The sequence below is a fragment of the Hyaena hyaena genome, unplaced genomic scaffold (assembly GCF_003009895.1).
Source record: "Hyaena hyaena isolate Hyena2069 unplaced genomic scaffold, ASM300989v1 scaffold_426, whole genome shotgun sequence".
NCBI classification, from domain to species: domain Eukaryota; kingdom Metazoa; phylum Chordata; class Mammalia; order Carnivora; family Hyaenidae; genus Hyaena; species Hyaena hyaena.
Genome location: NW_024081061.1, coordinates 1,498,928 through 1,515,349, shown reverse-complemented (window position 1 = coordinate 1,515,349; position 16,422 = coordinate 1,498,928). Strand labels below are relative to the sequence as shown.

General features: G+C 43.1%; 2 protein-coding genes across 2 annotated transcripts; both read right to left on the bottom strand.

Moving 5' to 3' along the window:
• Nucleotides 1–2,975: 2,975 nt before the first annotated feature.
• ZMAT2 (zinc finger matrin-type 2) lies at nucleotides 2,976–8,229 on the bottom strand. The gene is made up of 6 exons (XM_039252738.1): nucleotides 8,148–8,229; nucleotides 7,720–7,813; nucleotides 6,537–6,660; nucleotides 5,232–5,305; nucleotides 4,657–4,802; nucleotides 2,976–3,991 (listed from the first exon to the last, which is right to left on the bottom strand). Exons 1-6 carry the CDS (start codon nucleotides 8,163–8,165, stop codon nucleotides 3,848–3,850), a joined length of 600 nt encoding a protein of 199 aa, XP_039108669.1. The 5' UTR covers nucleotides 8,166–8,229; the 3' UTR covers nucleotides 2,976–3,847.
• Nucleotides 8,230–9,046: 817 nt separating this feature from the next.
• LOC120245627 (histidine--tRNA ligase, mitochondrial) lies at nucleotides 9,047–16,400 on the bottom strand. Its single transcript, XM_039252737.1, has 14 exons — nucleotides 16,363–16,400; nucleotides 16,125–16,273; nucleotides 14,634–14,708; nucleotides 14,226–14,345; nucleotides 14,014–14,109; nucleotides 13,151–13,276; nucleotides 12,934–13,041; nucleotides 12,581–12,679; nucleotides 12,300–12,393; nucleotides 11,597–11,724; nucleotides 11,264–11,503; nucleotides 10,988–11,104; nucleotides 10,627–10,773; nucleotides 9,047–9,854 (listed from the first exon to the last, which is right to left on the bottom strand). The coding sequence occupies exons 2-14, from the start codon at nucleotides 16,230–16,232 to the stop codon at nucleotides 9,795–9,797; spliced, it is 1,518 nt and encodes a 505-aa protein (XP_039108668.1). The 5' UTR covers nucleotides 16,233–16,273; nucleotides 16,363–16,400; the 3' UTR covers nucleotides 9,047–9,794.
• Between the last annotated feature and the right edge of the window lie 22 nt (nucleotides 16,401–16,422).

Genomic DNA, 16,422 nt, shown 5'->3' with positions numbered 1-16,422 from the left:
ACCAGAACTATTGGAATAAAAACACAAACATTACTACACACCAAAAGTAATTTTAAAAGTGAGTCTTTCGTTTAGGGTTGTTTTTTGTTTCTGGCACTAGAAGATGCTCCAGATTCATCTACTTCCTTCCCCAGTCCTAGCATCAGCCAATTCTCCAAGGAGCTGGTTCCTGGTGTAAAGGGAGTGGAACATTCACTGGAAAACCAGTCGCTCTGGTGCTCTGTATAGGGCAATAGTCTTAAAATACTCTTTCCAAGGCTGATTACTGGGAAAATGATGAGAGGTGGCAAAAGGGCTTAAAATTAGTACCAGCAGGTCCTGAACCACTTGAGTAGTTAGGAGATGCTTTACTTGAAGGAACCATTCAGCTAGGGCCAATATGGGAGCATCCTCTAGATTATACTATCTTGACTGGTGAGAAAGATGTGTGATACAGTAAGCTGACCAGAACAGGAATGATCTATTATGCTCTCGTGTCCAAGAAATTGCCCTAAATCGGCCACTCGAAGTGCCCATCTGAGGACACAAGGCAATGAGGACTCCTGTTCATTTACCCGCTAGTGAGCTCTACCAAGAAGTTGCCTTCCAAGCTTATTCTCTATTACAGGCAATAGTCACCTGGGCCCCAAGTCTTTGGACACATCCTCCAGACCCTCTGTTCCCAGAACAAATTACAGGGAATGCCCGAGTCAGAAGAGAATTTTTATAAGCTACAAGTTGTATTTCAGACCTTACCTTGGAAACTTGGAGCTAAACCAAAGAAACCACACAGGTCCTCTTCAGGTGTCATAATAGATGTTATATAGTATTACTTTTTCTGTTATGATTTCTAAAAATTATTTTAAGCCCATGAATATTCTATTCCTTTTATGTATATTGTTAAACAGTTAACCTTTCTTTTCCCACAATTCCTACTTTTCTCCAGTTAAACCAGTTATAATTTCACTATGCATCTTCCAGACCTTTTTCTCAATCTATATAACTGTACACACAATAGTTTGATGAAGCGGGTCAGAGGCCTGTAGAAATCAGTTTGTCTGGTATTGTTTTTGTGCTTTTTTTACTTAACAGTAGGTCTTGCTGACCTTTCTTATTAGTATATAGATCTAATTCATATATATAGTAATGGCTGCATTATAATCAAGAATATCAGTTTTATTTTAAATGTTTCACTGTTAATAAAGTGCAGTAAACCTCCTTTTAGGTATATGTACACACACACAGGTATGTTTTTAGGATGGACACTTATGAATAAAATTAAAGTCTTCACATTTAAGTTTTTGGAGGGGGGATTATGGGAGAGATTCAAGAGTCCCTGGGGGTGCCTGAACCCACAGAATCATCTGAAACCATCCAACCTTTTGTTCCCTAGGTACTTTAAAAGGTAATTCCACCAGAACGTAAATTCCATGACAGCTGGAACCCTCATGCCTTGCTCCAGAAAACAATACCAGGACATACAACATGTTCAGCATCTCAGCAATCACTGAATAAATGAACACATGTAGGGCAGTCACAGGCATATTCTTCAACCAGAATGCAATATGTTCATGGATTTTAGAAAGACCACAAACATCAAAGATGTTTCTCTTCCAGATATTTCTGAGTTATCTGGGATTGTTCTGGGCTCCTAAATTTCCATCCCACCTCCTCTACTGCCCCCACTCCCCACCTTTTCAAATCACCGCCTTGAGTACCTTCACATACTCTTTACCTAAGACATATCCCTTGAGACTCAAACCACCTGCTAGTCCCAATAGAATTTAGAGAACCTGAAATTCAGAATTGTTTTTTAGTAGAGGTGACTCGAGTTAAGACTCCACTGTACTAAAGAGGGAGGGAAATCCTGTGAAGACAAGGTGAATTAGATGGTTTCCTAAAGAGTGAGTACTGAATCATGGAAGGAACTCAGCTCACTGATATTTTCTCCAGCCTGCCTTGAAAGGGGGAGCAAATCAGCCCGATCTACTAGAGACTGACTTGAAGGACCTGTAGAGCACACAGTATGTTTAAGGTAGGAACCTGCCAATCTGCCTGCAATTGGCCAAAAAATACTGTATAAGAAACTTTGAACCAGGCCTTGAGCCAGTAGATACAGACACATTCAAAGTGTTCCCAGTAGCCAGATTCAGCATGAGAAACAAACTAGGCGAAGTTATGTCTGATAGCAAGGGAATTATGTACAAAAGTCTAAAGGAAAGAGCATAGTACTTTAAGGGACCCAAAGGTGATTCAGAGGCAGCTTTGTTAACACACACAGAGTCTGGTTTTCAGGATACAGAAACAACTAAAGTTATTAGAGAATTCACCTGCTTGAACTAAAGTTATTAGAGAATTCACCAACTATTGTTGGTTTAAGGGATTTTTTTTTTCCTTCTGTACCCCTGGGATGCAGTCCCCAATCCAGGGATTTTCAAAGCTTTTTTTTAGCTCAGCAGTCTGTGCTATCTAATTCTCAAGTTAGACCAAAGGAGGTAAGGCAGCTTCTCAGTGGTTCTCAATGGGGCTGGGAGTATGGAATTCACCAACTCCTGGGAACACATCCTTAGCTTCATACTCGGGGAGGAGGTCCTACAAGCAGAGGCTAGGGATATTGCTAAATATCCTAAAATGTACAAGAGAGCCTCCAGAACAAAAAATTATCCAGCTCAAAATGTCAACAGTGCCAAAACCCAATAACTCTGTGCCTAATCTAATTGCAGATAATAAAAAAACCCACTAAGTTCAACCCTCAACTCTGCTGTTCCAAAAAAGAGATCAAAGGAGGCTAAATTATACTAAAAGTTTTGTTCAGTCTCCTCCGGATACACATCTCATAAGAGGAAAATACAACTCCTGCTGAAGGAACCTAAGGAAAAAAAAAAAGTGACAGGACTCAAAGGAAGGGAGAAGAAAGAATAAGCTCCATGTGTAAATACTCAGTGTATGAAGAAAAAAACAATACACAGGGAAGAATATGGAATGTTCCCACCAAATGTGAATAGGCCCAGTCAATGCCATTTATTATACATGTTGAACAGCCTCTGAGACCCAAGGGCTCCCATATGAAGTTTTTTTTTCCTTTTTCTTTTTTGCATCAAACAGGTTCTTCCAAGAGCCTGCTCACAAGGAAGAAAAAAAAGAGTAATCCTCAATAAAATGAAACAAACAGGAAAAGCTGAACAGTCTACATATGAAGAACAAAGGTTAAAAAACTCACCAGACAAAAACCACACCAAACACTCATCCCATTTAATTTCCTGTTACATGCACTGAGGGAGCCAAGAACATCAGGCTCCAAGGCAGCAAAGCTCTGAGGTTCTAGCTCAGGCTCCCCCTATGTGACAAATTCATGCACACACGCCCGCACATACCAGACCCAGGCAGAAATACACATGCATGCACAGGTGGCAGAGAACCACAGGAAGGGTTGTGGGGGAAAGAGGGCTGGTCAAAAATATGCTATCAACTGGAAACTGGGGACCCAGAGAACCCTTCTGCGCAGTCTAAGCAAGAGTCAAAATTAAAAAAAGGGAGAACACAGGATAAACGTAGTATGCCCAGATAAGAGGTTGGACAGATGAAGAGGGAGAGATGCAGGGGGAGTTTTGGGAAAGCAGCCTCAGAAGAGGTTTTTATTGGGAACTCAGGCAGGGGTCCTGTGACTCCAGTGACATACTGAGGCTGAAGTAACATGCCACAGCATTACCTCTGCATCCTGTGCTCTCTCCCACAGTAGAGGGAAACCACAAACACCCACCTTAAACCCCCCCCCCATTGCCGCTCTTAAGGATTTCCCAAGAACCCCGGAAAAAATGACACCCCCCACACACACACAAAGTTAGCAAAGGGCCAAGCAGAGAAAGCCTCAGTAACTCTTCTTGGTGGAACCAAAGCCAGAGAAGCCCATCACAGCTGCCATCTCATCATCCTCCTCAAATGTCAAGTCCTCCTCAGCCCTCCTTTTCTTCTCCTTCTGTTTCTCTTTCTTGTATGCTTTGGCCTTTTCCTCCTAGAGGGGAAATCACTCAGAATCAGTTCAGACTCCTGAGCCAAAGGTTGAAAGAGACAAGTGGGGTCAAGATTCCTTTCTATCTTTAGAAGAAAGCAGTTAAAGACAAGTAAAATTTTAAGAGCAAAGGTAAAGCCGCACTAAAGATTATAAGAAACAACAAAGAAATTTTAGCCTGTGAAGAGCACTTCTCAGTCCTACATTCCACGTCATCTCTGGTTCTTAAAAAGATCATGGAAGCAAAACCACATAATAGCACCTATCATTCTGGGGTACACAGCACATGCCAGGAATTGGTCTATGTGCTTTATGTAGATTATATATTAAGATCTCTAATATGGGGAAACTGAGACACGGAGAGGTTATATAACTTGCCCAAGAGTCATAGCCAGTAAGTGAAGGAAACAGAATTCTGACCTAGTCAGCCTGGTTCCACATGCCTCTTAGGGAGTAGGCCCACAGTGTCCAGGGAAAAAAGGTAGGCTTACATATTCTTAAGATCATGAGAGTCCCAAACAAAGGCAATAAATGTTTCTCCCAATATAAATTCAGGATACAACTATCCTCTGGGGGTGGGAGTGGAATGAGGAAGAACGCCTCCCCATGATTTGTTACATAAAACTCAAAGCTAGGGGATAAAAGATGGAAGAACAGCAGAGCCTTACTTCTTCTCTGAGCTCCTTCATCCTTTCCTCAAAATCATAATCCTTCTGTTTCTCTTCCATCTTCTTCTTGTTGACTTCAAAACGTTTCTTCACCTGATCCAAGGTTGAACGTTCCACACGCATAGACATGCCCAGATTTCGCTGATCTGGGTAGGATGAACAGTGAAAAAGGTAATGTCGGTATAACATCCCCAGCCCCTCAAAAAGTTTTCTTGACATTATAAAAAAATCTCATAAAATACACAGCAAAAATAATTATGGCTGGAAAAACTCCATTGGCTTTACTTGTTCCCAGCAGCAACAGCTACAGATAGCAGGATTCAAGTGGTATTTAACTGCCCTTACTGAGCAAATGCATACCAGTGGGGACAGGTAGGCCACGCAGAAGACCATGGTCTTCTTGTTGAGAGCCTAAAACAGTGTCTCATCCAGGGCCTCCAGAAACATTAGGTAATGAAGTAAATGATGCCCTGTACTGAAGCAACTGGAGTATTTCTCGGGCATTAAAAAAAGATCCAAGAGAAACCACCCTTTTCCCAATTCCAGCCCAATCACAAACTACCTCCAAGACTTACGTTTCTTTCCATTAATGTGATCCAGAAAGTTGATGGAGTCCTTCACAACACAGTCACAGACATTGCAGTAATACCTAGCAAACAGAATAAACAGCACTTGTGGTCAAATTTAGCTATAAGGATCTTAATGTTCTCAGCCAAGAAACTCCTCTTATTTTTTAGGTAAATTTTCTTTTTAAAAGAAAGCACTTCTCATTTTCATAAAGACTTATCTTTTGGAAAAGTATGGTAGCGAACCTCCAAGATGGCCCCACAATGATCCCCAAACTTCTCTATTCCTACTTTGTGTAGTCCCCTCCCAATTTATATTAGGGTTAGTCTGTGACCAAAAGAGTATGTGAAAAGTGATGCCATGTCACTTCCAAGATAGTTTAAAAAAAAAAAAAAAAAAAGTGGCTTCTCTCTTAGTCTGTCCATGTCTTACTCTGGGGAAGCCACTTGCTTTACTGCGAGCAGCACTATGGAGGGGCCCATGGGGCAAATAACTGAGGCCTCCAAAGCACTGCCACATGAAAGAGCCTACAATCAAATGATTTGGCCCCACTTATACCTCAGATGAATGCAGACCCAGCAGATACCTTTACTGTAGCTTTGTGAAACCCTGAGCCAGAACCACCCTAGGTAAGCCTTTCCCAGATTACTTGGACAGAGAAATTGTGAGCTATTTATATTTTATGATGCTAAATTTTGGATTTGTTAACTTACAAAGCAACAAATAACTAATACAGAAAGGAATGACGTTAGTGGATTTTCTAAGCAACTCAGACATGTCATTAACTGCTATTTGTTTTACCCTCCTGCTAGAAAGCCTAAGTGAACATGGAAATCGTAGTGGTGGGCAAAAGAATAAAGAGTTGTTACAGGACACTTATCCCCATGGGAGGAAAGTAGTCAGGAGAAAGGTGTATGACCAAGCAATTCATAACAACTACAGTCTCTGCATCCAGTCTGGAACCTCAACTCAACTCCCTTTATTCATTATCAACATCTCCTAGGCACCATTCTTTCTCCACCTAATATCTCCCCTAAATATCTCTTCAGTAGTCATTTCCTTCTATTCTTCTTTAAATATTAAAAAGCACTTATAGTGCTAGTATGAAGTGACCCACATAGTGACTCCTCCTAGAGACACTATTATGTTTAGTTGAGACCTTCGGGGAACAAAGAAAAACAAACTTAAAGGTAGAATGGTATGCAACAAGGTTGTTATCCTGGGACCAGGGAACCTTCTCAACACTTGCGAAAACCAACAGAGACTTTATTATACCTATTCCTGGCTTCTGAGAAAAATGAAAAGTCACTCACCCTCCCATCTCCGATTGTGGTGTGGTCTTAGTAATGACAATTGTCTTCCCAAGCTTAGATTCCAGGTCCACCTTGTAGTCTCTATGCCGGAGAAGCTCCCTTTTGACTGGTTGCACTGGTTTTCCTAAAGTAAAATAGACAAAGAAGTTTCTTTAATATTTCAGTTCCTGAGCCAGAAAGGAAAAGAAATACATGAAACCCAAAATACAGATATTTACTCTCATTTCTTTCTTGAACCCAAAGCAAGGGACACAAGGAGCATTCTAGCAGCAGCTAGACAAAATCTCGACACAGGAAAAATGATGAGCAATCCCTAAACTTGGTACAGCCTTCATCCACTTTAAAGCCAACAGGTCTAAAGGAAAAGTTTTTTTATTGACTCACTAGCTGAATTAAAAGAAGTTCTGAATTTTCACAAAAAGCAGACTTTTAAAAGTGCAAAGATACTCAGTAATACTTTCAGACAGATACCCCAAGCATAACACAGAAAAGAATCTTCAGAGGGCTGGGGAAAATTTTTAAAGGGGATCAACATTCAGGAAATACTTGTTATGTGGCTGGCACTGCTGTATAAATTAGCTAAAAACGAAAAGGGTTAGTGTGTACAAGATGGTGTGAAAGTAAAGTGAAAGAAGAATGTATATTTTGAAAACAGAAGAGAAAACTCTATCCAGGAGTGGAGCACCAACTCCCGAACACTGTACATAGAGAGCAGTACTACTCAGCAGCAACTAAAAAAGAAAAAAAAAAAAAAATCACACATTTTTTTGCTTAGTACCCTTGCTTTTCTCAGACTACAGGGAAAGGTGTTGATTGAATCCCTTAAGTGACTTTAAGGGAAAAAGGACATCCTCAATAGCAGTAACGTACAGCAACAAAATAATCCACTTCTCTGTCACTACTAAGGATTCCATTCTCTTATCTGTACTTCAGCAAAGTACGAAATGAGCCAAGCAAAAGGAGGGCAAGGAAATAGAAGAAACAGAGCTGATAAACACCTCAAAACCGCTTCAGTCCTTCTTTTTGCTCTCATTTTATACGTTAAGAAATCTAGGACCAGGAAGGCAACGCTGTGCCAGAGGTTACGCAGGGTAAAAGGACAGTGCCTTTCAAATCCCCACCCGCTCTCCGGCTATGGCTTCGCCCTACTATACCCACAGCCCTTAACGGAGCAGGCACGCACCATCCTTCTTTTCTCTCTCTTCCGTGAGCCTTTTCTCGGCGAGCTTCTCATATTCATCTTTGTCCCACTTTCGGCGAAAGTCCAAATTTTTTGTCTGTAGAGAAAAAAGCGCTCAAGATTCGTCGCTAATCATGTCCGACCCCTAGCGAAACGGAGGGACCCGCGTCCACAGCGGCAAGGCGACCCGCAGACCTGTCGAGAGCGAAGACTCTCCAGACCGCACCAGAAGGCTAAGGTAGCCTCAGGACCCAAACCCGAGAGACCTCCGCGATTCCACGGACCCTGCGCCAGGACCCCACGGGGAAGCTCTTGAACCCGCGCCATTGGACCACAAAGAGGTGTCGAGAAGCCAGTCGGGTGCAGGATATTCCGCTCTGAAAAGCCACCCTCGGCCCCCCGACCAAAGCCTCCTCACACACAACACCTACCCCGCTGCCCGACGCCATCTTCACTGCGAAGTGAATGGGAAGCCGGAAAATGACGTAAAAAGCAGCCTTGAGCCGTAAAGCAGTTTTGCCCTCCAATAAGCTTAGAGTCTCGTGTTCTAAACGAGCTAAGGACTGGATGGCTTCTAAAACAAGTTCGTCCGCCCCTCCTCTGCCCAAAGAAAATGACGCATGCGCGAGAGCGGTTTGAAGCAACACGGAAGTAAGGGCGCCTACAAAAGCTTCTTTGCCTAGGCTTTCAAAACGTGCATCGAAGGGCTGATTTAGTTCAACTCATCTAGTTTACAAACGAGGAAACAGTCGAGATCGGTGCCTCTGATCTACTCTAATCAATTTTGCGTGCATTTGCTAAGAGTTTCTAAGTTTTCTTTAAGGCTGAATCGGTTATCAGGAGTTCTAGATGTCCCATTTCCCTGAATGCACTAAGATACAGTCCTGACACTACAGTGTTTTTAAAGGCTGCAACCTTCCCAGCGCACATAGAAAGCGCTTTTTGCAGACTGTCTCTTTGTTTTCAAGCAATGCTAACACTCTTTGGTTAACTCATTTTTCCTTCAACTGAGGAACCTTACACTCATTCAATCTATAGGGCACAATTTAATCAATGATTGTACTTGGAAAGGCCAGTCACAGCAATGCTCTAGGGTGAAGAACTCTGACAGATGGCTCACTATATGTTGATTTAGACATGACTGTATCTCCAAGTTGGGGGTAGGGGGGTTAATGGGGAGCAGTGGGAAACGGTGACTGCTCCATTCACTGAATACAGAAGCATCACCCCAGGGAGGTTGCTCCCAGCTCTCAGAATTCTCCAGTGTACACTCAAGCGTTTTCTATGGTCTATGCAAACCAATCTTTTGATAACAAATCACCCAAGCTACTACATTTAATATTTTATTAAATATATTATCCAATCACTTCTAGAAAGGCCACCTCCATAAGAGAATATAGAAGATAGTCAGAGCAGTAATTCTGGCACAGGAAATGGTCTCCGAAATCTCAAAAGATTAGACCATTGCATGAAGTCACCTATTAAATTCAACTTTCAAGATTACTAAACAGACAGCCTCACTCTATGCAGAGTAGATGGGCTAGAGAGATGCCACATCAATATGAGCACTACTTTACCCTCAGGATAGCATCTCTGTCCTCAAACAAAGGAGAAAGCAGCCATTTTCCCGCTTCTTTGCTGTTTCCCAAAACTCCCTGGACAGGCCACGGGCAGGTTATGGACAAATTCCCCATAATCTGGTTCAGAAGTCACAGTGGAAGGCTAAGTATCTGACTTCTGATCTCAGTGGTCTCAGCCTGAGGCAACTTTCCTAGAGCCTTGCTAAAAGCAACCATCTCAGTACCTATCAGCACCATTCAATGGCACTTCAATTCTGCCATCTGTCTCTGCAGTTAGAGCATGTCAATTTCACATACCAGCCATCTGCATTCATGCAGAATAGCTGCTCACACTAGCCCAGGAGTCCTCAGGGCCTTCCACATTCCTGTAGCCAGAAAGGATGGAGGAGGCAGAGGAACTTGTCACTCATCCTGGCCAGTAGTTGTGAAGTACATCAGCAACTCAGTTCTAGAAGAAACATTTTCTAGAAAGAGGAGTAGACGGCAATCATGCAAGAGTCAAGACTCAGATAGTCGCTTTTGAATTTCAGCCACAAGATTTTCCCGTTTAATGGCCACCTGTAACATAAGAGAACCTTCATGTGACAAACCATAGAGAGTGATGCTAGCTTCTTAGTCACTGCTTTTCCGGATGCATTTTACTCCACATCTGCTCCCACTACGTATGCAACCAACAGGGAGAAGTGTAGGCTTCAAGCTGAACAGGAGAACGTATGGCCTCAAGGGATGCTAACACCTGGGGCACCTGCCTGGCTCAGTCAATAGAGCATGTGACTCTTGATCTTGGGGTTCTGAGTTCAAGACCCATGATGGGGGCAGAGATTACTGAAGAAATAAACTCTTCAGGGGCGCTTGAGTGGCTCAGTCACTTAAGTATCCAACTCTTGATTTAGGCTCATGTCATGATCTCACAGTCTGTGAGATTGGTCTCTGTGCTCACAATGTGGAGCCTCCTTGGGATTCTCTCTCTGCCCCTCCCCTGCTCACCCACTTCTGAGTATACTTTTTCTCTTTCTCTCAAAATAATTAAGCATTGAGGGGCACCTGGGTGGCTAAGTCGGTTGGGTGTCCGACTTCAGCTCAGGTCATGATTTCACAGTTCGTGAGTTCGAGCCCCGCGTCTGGCTCTGTGCTGACAGCTAGCTCAGAGCCTGGAGCCTGTCTTCAGATTCTGTCACCCTCTCTCTCTGACCCTCCCCTGCTCATGCTGTCTCTCTCTCTCTCTCTCTCAGAAATAAAACATTAAAAGAAAAAAATAATTAAACATTAAAAAAAAAGAAGAATCTACGAAAAATAGAAACACTTGGTTCCTTCCATTTCCCCCACTCACCTCCTCCCTGCTGGCCACTGAACGAAGCTTGATTATCCCTTCTTTCATTTCTTGCTCACCAATAATGACCACCAGTGGAATGCCCATGTCCTCACAATAGTGCAGTTGAGTTAGTAGTTTAGGGTTGTTTTTATACAGCAGCTCTGCCTGAAAAGGATGAGATAGAGTAAGGGGCTGAAGAATAACCAGACTACTCAACCCCAGCAACAAGCATTGCCAAAGAATTAAATAGCTAATCCTCCTACTAGAAGATACTCTAGTGAAGACTAGAAAGTTCTTAAGTTCCACCCTGCATAAGGTAGAAATGGCCACCTGAATGGCCACATATATCTAGATGACCTGGATATCAGTTCTATCATACCTTGATACCGGCATCCCAAAGCTCTGCAATTAGCTTCAACCGTTCATGAAGAAAGTTCTTCTGTGGTGTGGCCACAAACACTTGGGTCTCTGTGGTCCGTATCTTGTGACCAAAAGTCTGATTAAAGAGAGAGGGAAGAAATAAAACTAATAAAAAAACTTCCTGTGCATCAGAAATTTAAAAAAAAAAGGATCATCAAAAAAAAATCTAACTGTATATCCAAAAACATGAGTTTTTTAAGTCTCCAGTCTCACTCCACCCTAACCTAAGACCTACCTTCATCCTCTGCTCCACAATGGAGAATATTCGTTCTACCCCAATACTGAGTCCCACGCATGGCACCTTGTGGCCTTTGGGGTCAAACATGCCCACCAGCCCATCATAGCGTCCTCCAGCAGCCACACTGCCCACACTGAAGGACTCCTCAGCCTGAGCTGGGGTCTGTAATAGCACTGCTTCATAGATCACGCCAGTATAGTAGTCTAGGCCCCGAGCTAGGCTTAGGTCAAAAGAGATCTGTGGGAACAAGGATAAAGTAAGTCTCAGAAAAGACTCAGGACCCTGAGAGCCCCAAAGCTCAGCCAGAGGTCCATTGCCAGCTCAGCTTACCTTCTCAGCAATTCCAAATAAAGTCAGGTATTCAAATAGGAGCTTCAAGTCCCTCAAGCCCTCTAGGGCCTGCTTGTTCTGAGACAGTCTAGGATCCTGGAACATTTGCTCTATCAAGGACACCCCACCTGGGGAGACATATGGGGAGAAATAAGATCTGTGCTATTCACCCAGATGTGTTTTATCCATATTTATTCCTAATGTGTTCCAGCCAATCCTCTTCATTTTTTAAATGTTTATTTATTTATTTTGAGAGAGAGAAAAGGGAGCAAGCTCTCACGCATGCATGTGAAAGTGAGCCAGAGGGAGAGGGGCAGAGAGAGAGGGAGAAAAAAAGAATCCCAAGTAGGCTCCGCTCTGTCAGTGCAGAGCCCGACTCGTGACTCAGTCCCATAACCCATGAGATCATGACCTGATCCAAAATCAGGAGTCAGATGCTTAACCGAATGAGCAACCCAGGTGTCCCTAGTCCTCTTCATTTTATTTAAAAAAAAAATCCTGATATTTTATGACCAGAGTCGCCTCCTTTGCCTTTGCTATCTGAAGACATAAGTGATTACACTAAATAAAAGGGAAACTAAGTTCAAGCCAGGTTCTGATGCTTCGCACAACTTCAGAAAGGAGCTGTTTCAGAGGTAGGAGTTGTACACCCATCACTCTCACTCCAGTTCTATCACACAGCCCAGAAAATGCTGGTTCTTACCATGACATTGGACATAGTCCCCAATTCTATCAGCCACTTCAGGAGCCAGGCCTTTCTTTGCCACCATCTCATGTCTCACATCTTTCCAAGGTATCTGTGCAAACACTCAAACGTTAGCCCAGTTCCAAAATCCTTCTTTACCTAACTGGAAGTGTCATGAGGACCTAACATTATACTCAGCAAAGTCAGAGGCAGCTCAGGAAATCCAGCCACAGGGGAACAGATTTGAGGGCAGGGCAGAAACTGAGATATGGTCTACTAAAACATGTATTTTTTGTTACCTTGTCTAGTTTGTCTATCGAGGAGCAGATGGCATGGAACTTGCTTTCAGGAACACCACAGACAGCAAACAACCCATCCAAGATCCGCCGATCACTGACCTATGAACTCAGTGGAAATAACACAGGTGCTTTCTCAATGCCCTTTCCCTCAAAACAATGGCAGTCCCTACTAGCTTGTCTCATAAAAGGGACAGAAAAAAATTTTCATAGGATGACTATATACAAATAAAATTAAATAACTATTTTGAGAAAGTCCCAGATCCACAGGCTTAAAGGCTGGGGTCACCTATGTTTTAGGACAGAATCGTGCCAAATCCAGGACTTTTCCCCTCAGTCCTTAGCCCTGGTCTCACCTTAATGATGAAGTCTCCCAGCTGCAACCCACTAAGAATTTCACACATGATCTTCAAACACTCTGCATCAGGGATCATAGGGTCAAAATGACCAGCAATGTCAAAATCCTACAACAAAGAAAAAGACAAGGGAAAAAAAAACCTTCACTGAGCAGCCAGTTCTCAGGTTGTAGCCTCCCCAACTATCAAACCATGCTGCCCCCATCAGGTCACTTACACACTGGCAGAACTCCCTGTAGCGGCCTTGGACTATGGTTGGGCTCTCCCGCCGCCACACCTTTCCAACATGGTAACGTTTCATCTTCTTCACCTTATTCATGGCCAGATAACGAGCAAAAGGGACCTCACATAAATAAGTTAAGGAGGAAGGATACTGCATCCAAAGCTGAGGCCCAGTGTGTAAACATTTGAGAGGACTGGGCCATTAGCATTTGGATCTCATCTACTAGGATGAGAACAAGGACCTTCTCTGTCTTGTTTCCCATGATCTTCAATGCCTAGCAGTGCTTGACATTCAATATACATAAAGGAAAGAAGGAATCCCTCCAGGCAAAAGTGCAAGTCCAGGAAAAAGCAAGGGAAGCTGGTCTACTGGCCACTAAATGAAATAGAAATGACCCAAGAACTTCAAGTATGGGCTATTCCTTCCAATTCAGATCAATTCTCAATTATTTCAAAATAGTCAAGTTTCAGAACCTGGATTTCCATGCAACTATGTTGATGTTTCTTAAAGTGTAGGTCAAGAACCATCTGCCTCTTCATGACATCAGGTGCCTGTTTAAAATGTAGACTGCTTAGCCCCACTCCAGCTACAGAATTAAAAATATCTGGGGGTAGGAGCCAGAAATCTGTATTCCTGCAAACTTCCACAAGGGATTCTGATATCCTTTAAAGGCTTAAAGTTAAATGACAATGCTCCAGGCTAGGCTCTGCTAATAGCAGAAATGCTTTCTGGAAAGAATTGGAAGGAAGGTCTGCTACAAACAGACCTATGGGGTCCCAGAGGCACTTTTGTCCCTTTTGACAAAGAGCCATCTGATTTTGGAAAGAGATGTCAGTCTCCAACACTTAGAAAGATACAGTAAGGTCATAGCGCAGGGACAACAGCTCTCCACCCTGATCCTTCAGGTCATAGATGAGCCCAGAGTTCTCTCCATACTTCTCAGTGAGCACTTCCTGCAGGGAACAAAAATTGCCACAGGTGAAAGGACTCTAAAACAAAGGCTAAAAGTGCTTTCAAAAACTAAAGGCAGGTGAAGAAATGGAGTTCCAACAGTTTTTTCTCTTCTTACCTTTAGCTCAAATGCTGGAGTATCTAACCTCTTTGCTCCATGACGTTTAAAGCAGCCAACAACCATATTAAGAATTTTCTCCCTCACAACCATCTGCTGGGGACTAAGATCTCTGGTGCCCTAGAAACCAAAAGGAGTCATTGCGAAAACAAAGACAAAAACAAGTCCATTTAAGACAAAGAGTTAAACAACATCTGCAATCGAAGGTCTGAGTTTGAAATCTCTTTGAATTCAGATGACTGAGCCTCATCATTATCTCAAGAATAGTGAATTCCTTTTTTTAAATTAGTCTAAAAAAAACATTAAAAGGGATTAGGAAGAGACAAGCAGAGCAAGCAGAAGGCAGAACAGAAAGCAGTCCTCCAAGGCACACTAACTGGACAGGGTGGGGCAAAGGGCATTCATTACCTTAGGGGTCTTGACAATAAAATTCGATTTCTCTTGATGTGGTTTCAGTTGGGATGTTAACACTGCCTCTGCAACCTGTCAGAAAAAGGAATTTGAGATGTGCTCCTCTTAAGACCGGCCAGACCTGTGACACTTCTGGCCCCATGTCCAGGCCTACCAAGACATTTGGCCCTGAGCAACAGTCAGACTGAACAGTTTTATCTACTCCAATCTCAGCCTTACTCTGATACATATGTTGTATGTGCATTATATATGTAATACATATGAGATCAGGTCTTTATTATTGTTGTTGTTTTTCTTTAATGTTTTTTGTTTATTTCTAGGAGAGAGAGAGAGAGAGACAGCGTGAGCAGGGGAGGGTCAGAGAGAGGGAGACACAGAATCCGAAATAGGCTCCAGGCTCTGAGCTGGCAGTCAGCACAGAGCCCGACGCGGGGCTCGAACCCACGAACCGCGAGATCATGACCTAAGCGAAAGTTGGACGCTTAACCGACTAAGCCACCCAGGCGCCCCTCATTGTTGTTGTTTTTAAATGTATTCACTACATTTGGAGTTTTAAATGTCTGAAAAAGCTTAAGGACCGAAGAACAATGAAGGCACAGAACAACCCACCACTACCACCACCAACCATCTAGAAGTAGGGATTAGTATGATCTACAATTCTCAATTCCTACCCAAGAGCAAAACTTTAATTTTTAATAAGATAGCAGAGGTCATTAGGCTTGGAGACATGGAAAAAGTAACCCAAAAACAGAAAAGAACCAGCCCAAAACACAGAACATGCCTATGGACTGAACAGGAATGGATATCCAAATTGAACTAAAAAAACCCAGATTGGTAGGATCTGAACCCTGTTATTTATGATAGTAAAAGGCCTCTGCTAGGGTCTTTACCAATGTAAAAGAGAATCCATAATTTTGTTTATTAGCACGAGGCTGTATGCCCCTTCCTGAAATATAGAGGGTGTAGTAGTTCCATATTTTCTCCTCCAAAGGATGACAGTTCACGTCCACAATCCTCCCTCTACCATTCCAAAATCCTCTAAAAAATGAAAATGGTTTTTTGTTTTGTTTTGTTTGTTTTTGGAGGGGGGAGTGTTCTTCATTGTGAGGTAAATTCTAATGTGAACTCAGTCCACTTATGCCCTTCAGTCACCTCACGTAATGGTAATAACCATATACTTCACTTAAGAATGTGTTTGACCCCAAGAGGTTCACATAAAGGATTGAGGACCTATATTACAAATGCTTCCGTACTATGTATCTGTAGATAAGTCATTTAACCTAGCCTGCTGTTTCCTCAACTGTAAAACGGAAATAATCCCAACCTCTCAAGACTGCTATAAGGATTAAATGACAAAGCATCTAAAACACTTAGGTCAGTACCCCTAAACTACTCCAAAAACCCCGATAGTACTAATAGAGTGCAGGCCGCGAATCCCTGCAACGGATCTGGAGATCCTGCCCCGACAGACCACTCAGCCTGGCTCACCTGGCTATGAACATGGACCTCCCTGATGCACAAAGCACGGGGCGAACGCAGAAGTTGGCCAAACAGTGAAGCCCAAGCCCTCATGTGCACGAGTCCGAACAGGGGCATCGTGTAGCAAGAAACCGCCTTTGCGAGACAGGAGCCAAAACCTGGGAACGAAGCAGGTCGAACCTAGTGAGCATGCAGAGCTCTGTAAAGGGCAGCCCTAGCCGACTGGGAAAAGAGAATACTTCCGCACTTTCCAACCCCTGCAGGATGGCCCCAGACCTCTCAGGCTCAGTCCCAGTTTCCGTACTTC

Excerpts from the sequence above, each read along its gene's own strand:
- ZMAT2 (XM_039252738.1), bottom strand. Across the intron at positions 4,803-5,231 it reads TCACATTAATGGAAAGAAAC|ATCAGCGAAATCTGGGCATG; the intron begins GTAAGTCTTGGA and ends CATCCTACCCAG. Across the intron at positions 3,992-4,656 it reads TGAAGGAGCTCAGAGAAGAA|GAGGAAAAGGCCAAAGCATA; the intron begins GTAAGGCTCTGC and ends TTTCCCCTCTAG.
- LOC120245627 (XM_039252737.1), bottom strand. The coding sequence starts at position 16,232 with ATGCCCCTGTTCGGACTCGTGCACATGAGGGCTTGGGCTTCACTGTTT. Across the intron at positions 13,277-14,013 it reads CCCTGCGCTATGACCTTACT|GTCCCTTTTGCTCGTTATCT; the intron begins GTATCTTTCTAA and ends TATTTATGTGAG. Across the intron at positions 11,105-11,263 it reads TTGTGGAGCAGAGGATGAAG|ACTTTTGGTCACAAGATACG; the intron begins GTAGGTCTTAGG and ends CTCTTTAATCAG.